Consider the following 18300-nt stretch of genomic DNA (forward strand, 5'->3'; position numbering starts at 1 on the left):
CCCCAGGTGACAGGGCGCTGACTACAAGGCAGCCCAGGTCAATGCTGGGGAGCTCTCACTGTTGGACAGCCAGAAAAGTTGTTGCATCCACATCTCAGTGAGGCTAGATTGGAGAGTTAAGGATCCTGGGTCTCAGTCAGAAGTCCATGCTGGGGGGTTGGCCAAAGCTTTCCAGCTGTGACAGACAGCTAGCTATGTTCTGGGAAGGCAATAACAATACAAGGACATACGATGAATGAGTTTGGGGAAAAGCAAAAGGAAAGAGATCAGCTGTGGGCAGAGAGATCCTTCGAAGTCAATGCTACTGCCCCCAGTCATTCCACAGAATCCTGACCTCCCTAAAGAAAAGCTAAGGAGGCTTCCTCTGACCTTGGCTTAGAGCCTTGCTACTCAAAGTGAGGTCCAAGAACCAGCAGCACAAGAAGCTTGTGGAAGATGGTTAAAAATTCAGCACCTCAAGCCCTGGCCCAGGCCTCCTGAATTCAGGGCTGCAGTTTAACAATATCCCCAGGAAGTTGCATGCACATTAAAGGTTGAGGAGCCCTAGACCAGAGCACACTGAAGAGTCTCTGGACATGTTTCTAAGCTTGGAGATGGCCCTCTTAAGCAAAACACAAAAAAGCAGAGGCCACAGGGAAAAGATAGATAAATCTGACTCCACAAGACTTTTAAAATGTCTGTTACAATTAAACATATCATAAACAAAGTTATGAGACAACACAATAGAAAAACAAGCAAAGGATATTGAATTGGAAATTCAGCAATGACAAAATGGCCCATAAACATGCAAAAAGATGCTCAACTTCATGGAGATCTGAGACATGCAAATTAACAATAAAATACCACCTTCCCCCAATCTGATTGGCAGATAATCTAAAAGACAATAATGTCAAATGTTGGTAAAGATGCAGGAAAACAGATACCCTCATACCCCGCTGGAGGAAGTGTAAATGGAGGGTAATTTCTGACAATATCTATTAAATATAGATGTCCTTAGCATTCAACCTAGCAGTTATACTTCCAGGTAACTATGATAGACAAAAACTCAAGTGTGCACAAAGGCTGGCGCCACAGCACTGGAAAAAATTGGAAACACCTGAAAAATCCATCCATATGAAAATGGTTAAATGAACGAACTATAGCTGTGTTGTGGGATACTATGGGCTGATATAAACAATGGGGGAGCAGTATAAGTCCTGGAATAGGAACATTATTGAGACATGTTTTTAAGTGGAACAAGCAAATTGCAGAACAATACACATGGTATATATTTCTGTGTGTGTGGTGTGCTGTGTGTGTGTGTGTGTGTGTTCTGAAAGGATGTCAAATTAAAAACAGTGATCACCTCTAGGGAAGAGACTGTGAATTGGAGGGAGGGAAGTCAAGAGGAATCTCAATCTATCACTACTGTAGTTGTTGTAACAGTACAAATATATCCATGACCTATAGTACTTTTATAATTAAAAATAAACTAAAGAGGAAACACACAGACATAGAGAACAGACTTCTGGTTGCCAAGGGGGAGCAGGGGTAGGGGAGGGAAGGAATGGGAGTTTGGGATTAGCAGAGGCAAAAGATTATATATAGGATGGATAAACAACAAGGTCCTACTGTATAGCACAGGGAACCATATTCAACACCCTGTGACAAACCATAATGCAAAAATATGAAAAAATATATACAGGAGAAATTAACACAACATTGTAAATCAACTATATTTCAACAAAACTTAAAAAAAATAAATAAAGAGGAAACAAATAAAGAAGGAAAGAGGGGGACTTCCCTGGTGGCACAGTGGTTAAGAATCCACCTGCCGATGCAGGGGACACGGGTGGGAGCCCTGGTCTGGGAAGATCCCACATGCTGCGGAGCAACTAAGCCCATGCACAACTACTGAGCCTGCGCTCTAGAGCCCACGGGCCACAACTACTGAGTCCACGTGCCACAACTACTGAAGCCCGCGCACCTAGAGCCGGTGCTCCACAACAAGAGAAGCCACTGCAATGAGAAGCCCACGTACTGCAATGAAGAGTAGTCCTCGCTCACCGCAACCAGAGAAAGCCCACGTGCAGCAATGAAGACCCAACACAGCCAAAAATAAATAAATAAATGTATAAAAAAACACAAAAAGCAGAACATCAGGTCATCCTCACAGACAACCAGTGGCTCTCCAGCATGGATAGAGGAGAGCTAGGACCACACTCCTCCTCCTCAATGACACGTGGAAAAATCTTCTCTCCATTCAATAGACTCCTCCTAGAACTTCAAGAAACCACTGAACTAGATCTACCCAGTGGACACAGGGGAAGGGCAGGGCTTCCCAGCCTGCAGCAAACCAGCACATCATCCAGAAAGCCCTGCATCTGCTCCATCCATGACAATGCTGTCTAGAAGTTGTCTGCCTCTGCTTGATCACCTCCAGTGATGGGGAGCTCACTTTCCACAATGAGAGCCCTGTCCCTTTTGAGATAGATCTGATTGTTCCGTGCTTCATCTTTATTGAGCCAAAAGTGATCTCTCAGTACCTTTCATTAACTGGACCTCACTCTGCAGTCTCTGGGCTCTCTCCTTTACACCAAAGTCTGAAGTCCCTCCAGCATTCCTCATGGCACAGTTAGACACCCCTCGTCATCCCAACTGTTCATCTCTGGACATGCCCCGTGAAACTGGACTGGTGGTTGGGGCTCGCGCTTAGTTGCTGGCTGGCAGAAGGGCAGGCATAGCACAGAAAGGAGGGAAACTCCACGCCTCATAGCCCTACATCAGTCCACCAACCACTATGATCTTGCCTCTCATACTTTGGGGTGTTTAATCTACAGTCCCAAGCAATTCAGGCTGCAGCAAACCCTGGTCCAGCTCTTCACCCATCAGAAATCCCTGCCGCTCTCCTGCCCAGGACACTGATCTCAGAAGCCCAGGAGGTCTGCTCCAGCCCCAGACCCAACTACGCTCCTCTCTCAGAGCCACAATGTCCTCGGCTGTGAGGTGGAGCTAATAATAGGGGTTATCACACTTTCTGAGCTGTGTGGGGATCAGATAATGCTGGAGGGCGAGGAGGTCCTTGGATGAAAGGCGCCAGGAGAATCCATGGTATTATTAGTTCAAGGTCTGAGCAATTACCACTTTGGGGATTCCTAGAGCTGAGAAACCTCCTACAAAACCTGGGCCCAGATCCAGCGTGGGGTGGGAGAAGGAGGCTGGAAACAGATGAACAGGGCCAGCAGCCATGGACTGGATCTCATTGACCCAAAGGCATCTACACTTAACACATTTTTTCTGAAACTGTTACCAGTGCAAAGCCGACTCGGGCCCAAACACATCTGGCTTTCCACAGCCGTGGGAACCACTGTGCTGCCCAACACCTATCCCCTTCCAACGGCCCTTTCCCAGAAATCAGAACCGAGAAATCTCCTGACACAAGTGGTCACTAATTCCATTTGACAAGCATCTGCCGGGCACCTGCACGAAGGCCTGAGGGAGGAAGGGCAGATCTGAACAGTGCCTACCCTCAGGGAACTCAGAGCCCAGTGGCTAGGACAGGGGCGTGAGCAAGGTCAAGGGTGGAGCTGGAGCAGAGGATGGGCCTGGGGTGAAGACTGACTCAGAAATCAGATGAGTCTGCACAGCTCCACGCAGCTCCTCTTCCAGGCCCCGCCTACACCCTGTAACAGCAGAGAAACTAAACCCAGCTGACCAAGCTCCAAGTCCCCAGGGCAGTACACACCCTACCCCAGCCCATTCTCAGGCTCACCGATGAGGGAGAGCAAGATGAAGAATGAGAACCCTTCCCTTGGCCATGACTGTCCCCTCTGTCCCCCCCCCTTAGTCCATTCCATCGAATGTCTAAGACTCCTGAAATCACCTTGCCCAACCTCCTCACCTGGTAGCCAGAACAGTCCTGCCCAGAGATGAAAGGTGACTTGCCCTGGGCCCAGAGGGACCAGGGTAGACTGAGCCAGAACTAGAGACCAGAACTCTGCCCAAACCTTTCCTGTGCACTGAACTGGTTTTCCAGAACACTCACGGCCCTCTAACTATGCACCATGGCTCTGCCAATGCAACCCTGGGGTCCAGGAGCAGAGAGAGCCATCAGACACAGGACAAGGTCTGCCCTTTGCTTGAGAAGCCAAGAGGAAGCCCAAGAGAGGGCGGGCTCCAAGAAATGTCTTCACGTCTAGAGAAATGAACCACCAGGAGGAGGGGAAGTCAGGTTGAATCCCTGGGGGCTTCAGCTGGTCTAGGTACCAGCTAATCAAGCCCCCCAAATCTGTGGTCTTGTCAATATCCCTACTTTCTCCCTAGGCTCAGGGTGTGGCCTGAGAATATGCAGGAAGTTCAGGCTAGAGGGCCTGAAGTCATCCTCACTAGGTGTTTGGGAGCCCTGGAGAGGGCACATCCCCAGTTCCCATGGGGCTACAGTTGGGCACCGACTCTGTCTGCAAAGGGTGGTGGTGACAGGTGCCCAGAGAGGCTGCAGGAGGTCACCACGGAGCGGGGACCCAGAGGTAAAGGGAGAACAGACGAGCCCCATATGGCAGGAAAAACACCAGATGAGAGTGAGCTTCAGAAAGTGCAGAGAAAGCAACGAAACCATGTTCTGCTGGGTACAGGACTTGGGGGTTTCGGACTCACTGGACACCATGGGAGAAACGTTATAGAAGACAGCTAAAGAAATTTAATCCGCCAGACCTTCCTAAATAGAGGGCCACAGGAAGATGAGCTCCGACTCTAAGGACACAGTCAGAAGAGACCTACTCAGAAAATGAAGCAAGAAGATGAGGGCTGCACACCACTGCTGAACACAGGGGTCAGCAGGAATGTGTCCTAGAAGGAGCTCACACCACCCAGAGGTGTGCGGAGACTACATTTATGAGGTACTTGCCTGGCTAGCACGGAGCAGCAGTCATCCCCAAACTCAATTCGCCCCAAAAACAATTCCCCATTTAAGAGCTGTCATGTGTTAAAAGCCACAGGAAGGAGGATGATAACGGGACAAACATACAAAGGAGGTTGAGTCTACATGGAGCCTGGCCAGCCGCTAACACTCAGAGAGAGTTATGCCCTGTTCATGCATTTCACTCTCTGCCTCTAAGGGAGAAATGGTAGCGGTGCTGGGGAACTGGAACCACACAGCTCTTAGGATGTAGCCCTGTAGAATTTCAAGTGTTTTGTTTGGAGGAGGGAGAACCTTGAGTTCCATTTGGAGAAGCGGCCCTGGATTTTGATGGTAAGTGCTGGCAGAACAAAAGTGAGGAGGGGGCTGCCGTGGTGGAATAAAAATCATGATGGGTCAATTCAACCCTGTTCATTTGACTCTCTGCTTCCTGTGAAACCTCATATTCATGTGGCTTCCCAAGCTGTTTTTCCTTCCAGAAGTAGATTGCACTGCCAGCATGAGTCTGCTAACATCTTGACTGCAACCTATGTGAGAGACCCTCAGCAAAAACACCCAGCTAAGCCATGCCCAAACTCCTGACTCACAGAAACAGTGAGATAAAAAATGTTTGGTTTTTTAAGCCAATACGTAGTGGGATCACCTGTTATGAAGCAGTAGATAACTAATACATACCCATGTTGCCTCCACAATTGTGTGACATAAATCTGATCTCAATTCTGAAGCAATTTTTCAATTTTAAAAATTGTTAAGAAAATACAGTTCTAAGATAAATCAGCATAGTATGACTAAGGATAAAGAAGACTCCCAGTTTTTGAGGTCCGTCCTTTTCTTAATAAAGAATTTTGATAGATTTAAACCATACTCATTATCACCAAACTGCAAAATCTGGAAATGTCCCACATTAACCCAAGGACAGCCCAGCACATTCAAGAAAATGCTTTACCTACAGAGCAAATGGTTTTCTTTTATACATATTTGTGTACAATACTATAATATATAGAAAATTCACATTACCCTGCCTTTTCCAATTCTCCTTTAAGTTTTATTATAGTAATTTAATCACATCTATAAAGTCATATAAGTTTAATTCCAGAATTGTCAGTTTTATCACATTTTATAAATTACTCAGCATGCTTATCCATTTCATATTACAGGCTTCTCCAAAGTTAAGTATGTTATTATATAATGATTAGCACCTGTTATGTGCTTGCAAATAGCTTTGAGCCATACAATGGAGTCAATTATTTATTTTCATTATGTTTTTTAAATATTTATTTATTTATTTATTTTGGCTGCACTGGGTCTTAGTTACGGCACACAGAATCTTCGTTGCAGCATGTGGGATCTGTTGCAGCATGCGGACTTCTTAGTTGCGGCATGCGAACTCTTAGTTGCGGCATGCATGTGGGATCTAGTTCCCCAACCAGGGATCAAACCCAGGTCTCTTGCATTGGGTGCATGGAGTCTTACTCACTGACCACCAGGGAAGTCCCCTGTTTTCATTATGTTTTACATTTTCATTATTTTTTTCTCTATCAAATGAAGTTTTCCAGCAGAACAAATCTAATACGAAAAACACAAGAGAGGAAGCATGTATCTCTAAGCAAAGCATTTTGGAATCATTAAGACCTAGTTTGGGTCCTGGTTCCACCACTGATGATCCTTAATCACTACATCCTCAGTTTTCTCATCTGTACAATGGAAAGAATAATAATAATACAGCCCTAATGGAGCTGTTGTAAAAGTGGGAACTAATATATGTGAAGTACCTGGCAAATAGAAGGCATTCCCACTGAAATGACAATAGGAAGGGAGGAAAGAAGAAAAAGAAAAAAAACAAGTCAGAAAAATTAGAAAACATATGTAGGGGACTTCTATTCCTGGGATGACAGACGCACTGAGGAAATCTAGAAAAGCTAGACAAAATATTTAAAAGCAGCTTCTTGGAGATGTAACAAGATAGAGAGGAACTACGAAGCAGGATCTGGGGGGATGGAGGTCCATGCAATTAAGTTTACTGTTTTTCTGGGCTAATTTTCTCCTAGGGGTATTTACAAATTCCAGAGGTAACAAAGTCTGATAGCCTGAGCAGAGTTTCTGCCTGCCTCTTGGGGCTGGAGGAACAGGAGTTGGAGACCAGGGCCTGCCAGGAAGTGGGGTCCTTCTGCACCCCTACATTTTGGGTTGGAGCCCCAAAGCGTTGCTCCTTAGGAACAGAGTAAACCATGGTCAGACACAGTTCCTCAAGGGACTGCAGCTCACCTCAATCTGAGTCCCTAACATTGAATTAAGATTATCCCAGATGCTAGTGACCTCCAGCACCTGACAGAAACAAATAAAGATCTTTTTAAAGAAGATATCATCCCAGGTCTGCATTAAGAAGAAAAAAATAACAAGTGTGTCTGCCGTTTGTAACAGACACAGCACACCTAAAATGTAAAGAAACAGAAAGATTGAAAGAAATAGGATGGAAAAAGATATGTCAAGCAATTATTAACCAAAAGAAGGCTGGGTATCTATGTCAATCTCAGGAAAAGTGGACTCTGTTTCCACTAGAAATGAAGAGAAGACTTCATAACAATAAAAAAAGACCAGAATAATAAGAGTTTCAACTCATCAGAAAGATAATGATTCTAAATTTGTATGTTCTTAATATTGCTTCAAAATATATAAAGGAAAAAAGTGACAGAACTATAATGAGAAATAGATAAATTTATAATCATAGTAGGAATTTTAACACACTTCTCTCAGTAACTGATGGGGGGGGAGAAATCAGCAAGGATATAGAATATATGAACAGCATAAGTAGTAAACTTCACCTAAACCTGACATATGCAAAGAACACTACACCCACCTACTTCAGATCTTTTCAAGCACACACAGAACATTTATAAAAGCCGAGCCATCAAAGGACTGAATGAATGCAGAGTACATTCTCTGCATAAAGGTAAAATAAGGAACAAAAAAACTACTAAAAACCCCAGTATTTGGAAATTAAGAAATATAATTCCAAATAACCCATGGATTCAAGAAGAAATTACTCGAAAATTAGAAAACATTTTGAACTGAATGATAAAGAAAAAACAATTTACATATCAAACATGAGGCTTCTGGGGCTTCCCTGGTGGCGCAGTGGTTGAGAGTCCACCTGCCGATGCAGGGGACATGGGTTCGTGACCCGGTCCGGGAAGATCCCACGTGCCGTGGAGCAGCTGGGCCTGTGAGCCATGGCCATTGAGCCTGCATGTCCGGAGCCTGTGCTCCACAACGGGAGAGGCCACAACGGTGAGAGGCCCACATACCGCAAAAAAAAAAAAAAAAAAAAAAAAAAAACCCAAAAAACACATGAGGCTTATGGATATTGGCAATCCAGAAGCCAATCCCCAGTTTAAGTTACACAGTATTTGCTTCACAATAAATCACTGAACTGCACATCATTTGGAGGGACACTTTTCTGTATGTGTGTTATATTTCATAATAAAAAGTGTTTTAAAAAAGAACAGAGAGAGCAGAACTGGAAAAGAAAACAAAGGGTTATCAACAGGCCAGACTGAGAATTTCTGAATGCTCCCAAGCAAATGGACTCCAAATGACAGGAAAGCCAATAAATGCTGAGGCCCCTGACCAGTAAATGACAGGCTTTTGAGAAATGGTTGGATGGGTTTCCCCATCGTCCTGGGCTCAGAGCAGCCGGGCGAGCCAGGGGCAGCTGGCAGGGACGGGACATGTCGCAGGCCTCAAGTTCAGGGCCTGACTTCACACTGCCCAACACATCATCCTGCCTGGCATCTGTTCCCAAGCTTCATTCTCACTACAGAAAATGGACTTTTTATCTCTGCGGCTTCTATAGAGGCAGAGAAAGGAGAGGGACATGTCCCAGCTAATATTGTACTATCACAACAAACACAGAAAAACAAAGAAAATGCCCACCAAATTAACGACATTCCTTAGTCTACTCTGCCTGCAGAACCACATCTTTCTGACTTCCTTCTAGCGTCCAAGATTCCAGGCACTTTCTCTAGAGCTTACAGGCAGAGCCGCTACCCACAGCTTTCATTTGGGTATAACTGTTCTAAAGAGAGTTGGGTTGGTCACCGAATGGCCGCAGCTCCCTGCAGCCCTCAGAACGTGTCCAGCCTGCCTATCACCTCCTGGCTCAGACCCTGGAGGAAAGGCAAGCTGTTCTCTCCCATGACCACTCACCACATTCAGGCCCTGGACCAAATCCCAGGTAAGTTAATTATCTGTTGCCTCAGGCAAACTAATAAGTTGGTATTCTTTCAAGAAGATATGCTTTAAATACTTATCAAACATTTTTATGAACTTGGGTTTATATTTTCTATATAAAATATTATGCCTAAATTCATATGGAAAATCAAGGAACCCAAGGTAGTCAAAACAATCTTGAAAAAGAAGAACAAAATTGAAGGACTCACACTTCCCAATTTCAAAACTTACTACAAAGCAGCCGTTTTCAAGACAGTGTGATACTGGCATAAGAAAAGACAAACAGATTAATGGAATAGAATTAAAAGTCCAGAAAGAAACTCATGTATGTATGGTCAATTAATTTTCAATACAGGTGCCAAGACCATCCAATGACGATATAATAGTATTTTCAATAAATGATGCCAGGACAACTGGATACCATATACACGTGAATGAAGTTGGATCCTTTCCTCACACGATACACAAAAATTAACTCAAAATGTTTTTTTAAAAATAAGCTTTTAACTCAAACTCAAAGACCTAAATCTAAGAGTCAAAACTATACAACTCTTTTTTTTTTATAAATTTATTTATTTTATTTATTTTTGGCTGCACTGGGTTTTTGTTGCTGCACACGGGCTTTCTCTAGTTGTGGCAAGTGGGGGCTACTCTTCGTTGTGGTGCACAGGCTTCTCATTGCTGTGGCTTCTCTTGTTGCGGAGCACAGGCTCTAGGTGTGCAGGCTGCAGTAGTTGTGCTGTGCGGGCTCAGTAGTTGTGGTTTGCAGGCTCTAGAGTACAGTCAGTAGTTGTGGTACACGGGCTTAGTTGCTCCGCAGCATGTGGGATCTTCCCAGACCAGGGCTCGACCCTATGTTCCCTGCATTGGCAGGCAGACTCCTAACCACTGCGCCACCAGGGAAGCCCTCAAAACTATAAAACTCTAAGAAGAAAACATAGAAGTAAATTTCTGTGACCTTGGATATGATAGTAGATGCTGAGATTTGACACCAAAAGCACAGCAACAAAATTAAAAATGGATTAATTGGACTCCATCAAAATGAAAAAAGTTTGAGCTTCATAGAACACTATCAAGAAAGTGGATCAAAAAACCCACAGATTGGGCTTCCCTGGTGGCGCAGTGGTTGAGAGTCTGCCTGCCGATGCAGGGGACGCGGGTTCGTGCCCCGGTCCAGGAAGATCCCACATGCCGCGGAGCGGCTAGGCCCGTGAGCCATGGCCGCCGAGCCTGCGCGTCTGGAGCCTGTGCTCCGCAACGGGAGAGGCCACAACAGTGAGAGGCCCGTGTACCAAAAAAAAAAAAAAAGTCAGATAATAGCAAGTGTTGGTGAGGTTGTAGAGAAAGCAAAACCCTCATGCCTTGCTGACAGAAATGCAAAATGGTGCAACCACTCTGGAAAACAGTTTCATAGTTTCTCAAATAGTTAAACATAGAGTTACCATTTGACCTAGCAATTCCACTCCTAGGTGTATACCCAAGAGAACAGAAAACATTTGTCCACACAAAAACTTGTGTATCAGTGTTCATAGCTGAGCAATATTCATAATAGCCAAAAGACAGAAACAATCCAGATGTCCATCAATGAATTAATAAACAAAATGTGGTATATCCATACAATAGAATATTACTCAGCTGTAAAACTGAATGAAATACTGATATATGCTACAACATGGATGAACTTTGTAAACACTATGCTAACTGAAAGAAGCCAGTCACAAAAGGCCACCTATTATAGGATTCCATTTGTATGAAATGTCCAGAATAAGCAAGTATGTAACGACAGAAAGTAAATTAGTGATTGCTTAGAGTTGGGGGACAGAGGGGATTGGGAATTGGGGGTAATAAACTAAAGGGTATAGCGTTTCTTTTTGAAGTGATAAAAATGGTCTAAAATTGACTGTGGTAATGGTTACACAACTCTGTGAATGTACTGAAAACCATTTAATTGTATACTTTAAATGAGTGAATTGTATGTATGTGAATTATATCTCAAAAAAGCTATTTTTTAAGTTAACAAATATACTAATAAAATTAAAATATATAATCCTGAAGGAAAAAAAACTTATGTGCACCTGTAATGGCTTCTTCAAATTATACCATTTCTCATAAATATAAAATCCCTCTGGAGTAGCTGGGTTCGAGCTCTAGTTTACTTACCCCCCTCCCTTGAAGCCAGGCCATCTCCTTAGAAGGCAACATGATGTATGGCCAACTAACGTTACTTGAAGGTGCCCCTTATTGGGGGACAAGGAGCTGTACTCATGCACACAAACACACACACACACACACACACACAAATACATAAATCACGACATATTCCATACAGTATTCTCCCTGAAAAAAATTCTGGTCAAAACAATTTTGTTTCTTTTTAGTTCCAGAGATGCTGGAAATTTAGCTCCCTTTACCTATTTGTGCTCAGGGAACTACCAGTTAAGCAGCAGCTTCCTCTGGTTCCACCAGGGCAAAGCCCACTGCTGCAGGCCAGGGGCTACCTGCCATGCTGGGGAAAAGCCAGTGAACTGAGGAAAACTTAGCAAAGACCTTCATTTTAAGGGAGTCCAAGTTGGCTATCAAACTGAATAGTTGATAGCCAAAAACTGAATAGTTGATAGCCAACTGACTCTGAATCCATAGCTTCCAAACCTGGCTCATCAACAAAATACTTCTGTGGCTTCTTAAAATTACAGATTCTTTGACTGTACCCCAGACCTATTAAATCAGGATCTCTGGGATCTCCAGGTGCTTCTGATAACTAGCCACGTTTGAAAACCACTGGTAAAACTCTTCATTCCCAAGCAGACAAGCAAAGATCACTCAGTGTACAAAGAAATCAGCAGCCTGGAAGAGGGACGGCATTTGTCAAGGAAACACAGCTAATGAAGGAAGCAGGAGAGAACTCTTCCAGTGTCAGTCCACGGAGAGATTTGAGAGGAGGCCGCATACGTGGAGTGGGAGGCTCCCCACCCCACCAGGTTCCTGCCCGGTGCACACTCAGGTCACATCACACCCTGATACCCACCCAACACAGCCCTGTGGCCGTGGCTGGGCAGGTCATCTACTCCCTGCTGGGTTGGACCCTCCCCAACTTCCCAGATCTGGCAGGGAGATTAACTCAGTACAAGAATATGGGCTGATACAAGGAAATAGTCACATCATACCAGTAAGGAAAAGAAACGGGTTACAAAGCTGTATATACAGCAGAATCTCAATTTTGTTAAAATTAGGCACACACAAATACACACACACACACAGAGAGAGAGAAATAAGTCTGGAAGGATATAAACCATGTTAACAATGGCCTCCTCTGGGGAGTCAGATTACAGGTGATTTTCACTTTCTTCTTTTCACTAAGTTTTCAACAATGAATACATCTTACCGTGATAATAAGGAGAAAAAACAGTGAAACGTTTTTTACTTTTTAATCAGGACACGGCTAAGGTAACAAGGCCTCACAGCTCTCCGCCACTCTTTCCTGACCACTCCAGTACCACCAGCTCAGAGCATCCCGGGAACCTCTCCTATCTGGTAGAATGCCACATCCTCGTGGGGATAACAGGATTGCCTCCACTGGTTGGGAGGATTAAATGAGATGATGCAGGGAAAGCACCTGGCACACGGCATGGCACGTGATAAACATGCAACAAACGGTGTTGAGTTAATTACTCTTGTTACCCTCTACCAACTGGACCCGTGAATTCCAGGATGCCAGACCACAGGCCATTTCTAGGGGCCAAGCCACTGCTTTTCCGTTACTACCTCTGCCCCTAGAGAAGAAGGCAGGTTGTGAAGAGCCAAGCGTGCTGATAGAGGTAAGCCCGAGAGTAGGAGAGCCGGAACCCCAAGGAGGGCACAACTCCTTAGGTGCTCTGTCTTTGAAATGTGGGCAAAGTCCACTTATGTTGCAGTAACTGCCCCAACTTTCATGAGGAAAATTGTATAAAAGTTTTTTTTAATGTGCTGTACACGTCATCTCAGAAGGCTTGAGCTCAGGTACCAACTCTGCAGCTGGCTCACTGGGAGACCTTCCTCTCGGGATCTCAAGTCTTCAGAGAGGAGACATAACTCCCTGCCCACAGAGAGTTGCAGAACCAGTGAGGAAACAAGGGCTAGGAAGAGCTGTATCCTAGGACACGGCTATTTATCTTACTGTGGGGACTTGGAAGGCCAGGTTTGCCCAGACCATTGGGGCAGCTGCTGTCCAGCTGTTATTTGGGGGAACCCACTCCTGCTATCCAGGGGTTTGGAAGCAGGAGCCTACTGCCCAATTCTTTCTGCCTCAAGCCCCCAGGGCAGCCCTGGGACCCTGCTGAGAGCGCAGTAGCTCCTGGAGGGGAGAATTCTCCCATCTCTGCTGCAGGTCAGGCATCCACCAGAGCCGTGGCGCTGCAGCCGCTCCAAGGTGAGCCCACAGGAAGCCAAGGCCATTGGGGCTGACCCAGCACCTGTCCTGTCCCTGAGCCAAAGGGAAGAGGACTGAGGAGGTCTGGAGATGTAGTAACAAGACCTTGACTTAACCCTGAGCTGCTTGTTAATGGGAAGCTCAGTGGTGGCAAACCCCATCCCTGAAAGATTAACTGGGGCACGACTGTTCCAGCCAAGTGAGGCACAACCAACTGCCCTCGGCACCAGTGGCCGGGCAGCAGGTGGGGCCCAGCGGCTTGAGCGGCCTGAGCTGCCTGAGCCTGTGCCCTGAGCCCCTCCTGCGCGACCACGGGAGGCAGATGTCCCCAAACAGAAGGATAGCTGCTCCCTGCCTCACCTGCCACCACGAGGGGGCTGCCCTCTCTGGGCGCTGCGGGCAGGGTGAAGCAGTCCCTGGCGGCAGCCGCCGCGGGCACTTACCAAAAGTGGTGAGGTAGAAGGACAAGCCCGGGTGGGCGCGCCGGCTCCCGAGGGAGACGCGGTGCAGGGAGCGCTCCATGGCAATGGCCCCGCTCCCGCCGGGCAGGGGTGCCTGTAACTCGAGGCGTCTGTGTTGCTCCCAGTAACCGAGGCAGCAGGTTCACCGCCCCCGCGCCAGTGTCTCGGCGGCGGGCGCGGGAGGCCGGCTTCAGCGCGCGTTTGAACCTGCGGGCGCGCCAGGCCCTGATTGGCCCGCGCCGGTTTGAATGCGGAGATTTCCACCTGACCGAGCCGCCACCGGCCGAGGGGAGGAGGCGCCCGCGGCCCATCTGCTGCCGGGACGGCGGTCCTCCCCGTGGAGCCGGCAGGATGGGCGGCCCCACCGAGGCTCCGGGCTCGGGGGCCGCTCTGGGCTGCAGGTGCCAGCCTCATACCAGGCCCGCGGCTCCTGGCGCGCCCACTCGGCGGGCTTGGCCTGCTCGCCCAGCTGCCCCAGGCCAGCAGTTAGCTAGGTTTGCAACACGCTTTGAAGCTCAGACCTGTACTCACCAGACCCAAGCAAGGGCAGGGGAGCACCCTCCTGGCCCAAAGCGGTGGGGTTTGGGAAAACGTTCTCCACCCTTGGACCTGCACCCCCCACCCGCTGCAGGGCCCTTCCCTGACCCTGGCCCATCTCTCTCTTGAGCCCTCTCTTGGATGAGAGCAGCCTGGCACAGGTCCAGACCAGAGCAGCTTCCTCCCCTCATGGCCCCCCATGGACAGCCTGGTGCCATGAGACAGGAACACAGGCCCCCAGCTCCTGAGGGACAGAAATGCACAGTATAGTATGTGGAGGGGGCAGGCACTTTCAATCTCCAGAGCTCGTTGCGAGGAAGCAGAGCTGGAAGGAAGGTCAGCCCCTGCGCTGCTTTGTCGGCAAACATTCATAGGATGCCTCCTGGGAGCAGTTTCAAAGACATCTGCTCTGCAACTCTCTGTTGCTGCCGGGGAAAGCTGCTGGTCTTATGTAAATCTAAAAACGGGAAGTGTAGGCAGTTGCCAAATGGATATCTGTGGCTCAGTGATCCACTCAAGACAAGGTTGGGGGATGCAAGAAAGGAAGTGGGGAGAAAAGTTATATGTATGGAGTACCAGGTGCCAGTGGCTGAGCTGGGCAATTTACACACATCTTCTCATTTAATCTTCACAGTAACCCTAAGAAGTATTAGCCCCAATTTACCAGGGATAAACCTGGTAAATCTCACACAGAGAGGGCAGGTGACTTTTCCAAGGTGGGCAGGGCTGGAATTTGGACCCAGGCCTGGTCTGCCCCAAAGGCCATCCTCCTCCTGTTCTTCCTTGGCCTCCACTCCTGCCCCATGGCCAATGGCAGGTGGAGGGAGCAGACCTGCCTTCCTGAGGCAGGTAAGGAAACTAAATGCCACAGGGCCAGCTGGCCACCAGAGGGGAACAGAACCCGGAAAAGGAGCCCAGAAATCAACAAAGTAGTGGTCAAGTGCAAATGAGTCACATAAAGGGCAGTGGGTTGTTCAAATCCTGGCGCATTGTGAAGCCCTGCTCTGCACTTCCCCCGCCCCAACTCCTTGAGCACTGCCCTTAGCAGGGGCAAGCCTGCTCCCTTGGCCCCAGCCCAGTGACAGACAGACTTACCTGCACCCTGGACTTGAGCGGGCCTGATCCTTCTCCTGGCTGGGGAAGTCTGAGTCCAGGCATCCTTTCTGGGCAGGGAAGTATCCCGGCTCTGCCACTCCATCCAGCCAAGGAAAACAGGCAACCTCAGGCTCAAGCCACAGGATTCAGACAGGACACGGAGGCTGGAAGTGCTGTAGACCTGCGGGACCAAGATGGGAGCATGAGTTAGGCATGGCCTGAGGATGCCCCCTGAAAGGGGGGTCCACCCCAGTAGGAATTAGAAAGGATGATGTTCAGGAGTCTGAGCAAAGGGAGGCCCACAAAGGGAAAAGTGATGTGCCCAAGGTGACAGTGGTCCCTTCACAGCTCAGGGACCACTGTAGCACCTGCACTAAGGGAGACCGCCTTGGACTCAGGAAGCTGTGAGCAACCGGCAGATACACATTCAGGAGGGTAGAAGCCAGCAGGGGAGCTGGGTAGACTTGCATTATCTGTATGTGGCCTGGGGCAGAAAAGACTGAGGCCCGCACTTGGCACTTCACCCCTACTCGGGACAAAGGTCCTGCTGCCTTGCAGGTTCCCTCCTGACTCCTCCTGCCCCATCAGTTGGGGACCCCAGTGCCACTCTGATAGTGATCTGACTCCAATGGTGGCACCACCTCCACCGCCCTCACCACCAACATTAAGGCCCCTTTACTTAGTAGAGCACTAGAAGCTTCCTGCTCTTAAAGGGGCAGGTCACTCTTTTCTCAGGAGGGGGAGGACAGAAGTGAGCGGGAGCCTGGGCAGTGGCACTGCAGGAGACACTGGCCCCATTAACCCACACTACTGTTTACAGCAGACATCCAGAAAGGGTTGAGGTTTATGGCCCTGCTTTCTCCAAAAAGACAAGGGAGTTTGAGGACCACGCCTGGCTTTCTGACATGCCCTGAACACTCTAGCTCCCCTGGTCACGGGCCTCAGTATCCCTCTAACACTCACACACACTCCACACATACATAAACAAACTACACATACAATATTAACACTACACACACTCTGCACACACACCCACACATACCATAACACTTCCCACATACATTCACGAATACACCAGATACACAAACATACCATATACATACAGCCCACACACAAATAAACATACCACATACACACCTCACACATATATACAATCACACCCCACAGATTTTCATGCATCCTATGCACATACACAAGCACACAGACACACACACACAGACATACACACACCCCAAAAAAAAAACCACTTAAATGCACTATATACATACAGCACATCCACATACAAAGATTGATTGATTATATTTTTTAAGACTGACTCTGTTTCAAGAAGAATAAGGACTACTTGTGTTTGGAGGCAAGGGACTAAAGAGGTTTATTTGGGTGCATTTTCACATTAGCTATCAAAGAACCTTCATGCCTTTAAGATATCATCTGGCGCAATATCCAAAACAATTTTGAAAAATAATAAAGGCGACTAGGACTACCAGATGTTAAACAGTCTTATAATAATGTAGAAAGAAGATAAACAGATCAATGGAACAGAATAGAAAGTTCAGGGGAAATATGATTTTACTTAGAAAACAGGACAATGTTCAAAATTCTTTAAACTGAAGTCATTTCAAAGAGAAATGGAACAGCTAATTGAGATGAAAATTTTAAAAGGAAATAATAAGGCTAAAGTTGAAATTTATTTTTAAAAAACAGACTTCAACAATAAAACCATAGCCTGGTTCTTTGAAAAGACCAATAAAACAGAACTCTGGCAAAACAAAGAAAACTATAAATAAACAAGTTTAGGAAAGAGAAAGATAGCCAAGATACAAAGGTAATTCTTTAAATTATGAGAGAAAACCACTGCAACTTTATTTATAAATTTGAAAATCTGGGGGGAAATTGGTGCTTTTCTAGAAAGTATTAATTATTAAAATTGATACAAGAGTTTGAAATTTTTAATAGATCACTAACCATAGACAAAATACAAAAGGAAATAAAAAATCTATCTGACAAAATTACAGAAGACTCAGTTTTAGAGGCCAATTCTATTAGACCTTCAAGAAACAGATAATGCCTATGTAATTTAAAACTGTTTCAGAACTAGAAAAAAAAAAAAACTGGAAGATTTGTCAGTACTGGACACAAGGCTAGGCAAAGACAAAAACCAGATAAGGTTAGCAACAGAAAACTATAGACCAAAGGTCAAAGATAAAAATAAGGGGCTTCCATGGTGGCGCAGTGGTTGAGAGTCTGCCTGCCGATGCAGGGGACACGGGTTCGTGCCCCGGTCCGGGAAGATCCCACATACCGCGGAGCGGCTGGGCCCGTGAGCCATGGCCGCTGGGCCTGCGCGCCCGGAGCCTGTGCTCCGCAGCGGGAGGGGCCACAACAGTGAGAGGCCCGCGTACCACAAAAAAAAAAAAAAAAAAAAAGATAAAAATAAGAGTAGAAGTTAATGAAATAGAAAACATAGATAAAAGAAGACCTATTAAAAATGTGACAAAAACTAGGCCCACATTCCCCCAGTTTTGCCCCATTCCTTTTTTAAAAGAAAAGCTAGAAATGTCTAAGTTTTAATATGACATCTCCCAATTTTTTAATATTGACTATTCATTCAAATTTTTGAAAAACATTATGTAGGCCAAATAAAATATATCTCTGCCCTATAACTAGTTTGAAATCTC

At 46.5% G+C, this 18300-nt stretch overlaps 1 protein-coding gene across 3 annotated transcripts in view; it reads right to left on the reverse strand.

Moving 5' to 3' along the window:
* Positions 1-18300, reverse strand: part of LOC132523416 (regulator of G-protein signaling 3-like) — a 162185-nt gene that overhangs the window by 113065 nt on the left and 30820 nt on the right. For 2 of the 3 annotated variants that reach the window (XM_060154546.1, XM_060154550.1), the window contains exon 1: positions 13973-14051. In XM_060154546.1, coding sequence (XP_060010529.1) covers positions 13973-14051 — 79 coding nt within the window. Of the gene's footprint in view, positions 1-13972; positions 14052-15622; positions 15804-18300 lie in introns of those variants that run through there. The other variant, XM_060154545.1, reaches the window with a different exon arrangement.

This window comes from Lagenorhynchus albirostris, chromosome 7 (assembly GCF_949774975.1).
Source record: "Lagenorhynchus albirostris chromosome 7, mLagAlb1.1, whole genome shotgun sequence".
NCBI classification, from domain to species: domain Eukaryota; kingdom Metazoa; phylum Chordata; class Mammalia; order Artiodactyla; family Delphinidae; genus Lagenorhynchus; species Lagenorhynchus albirostris.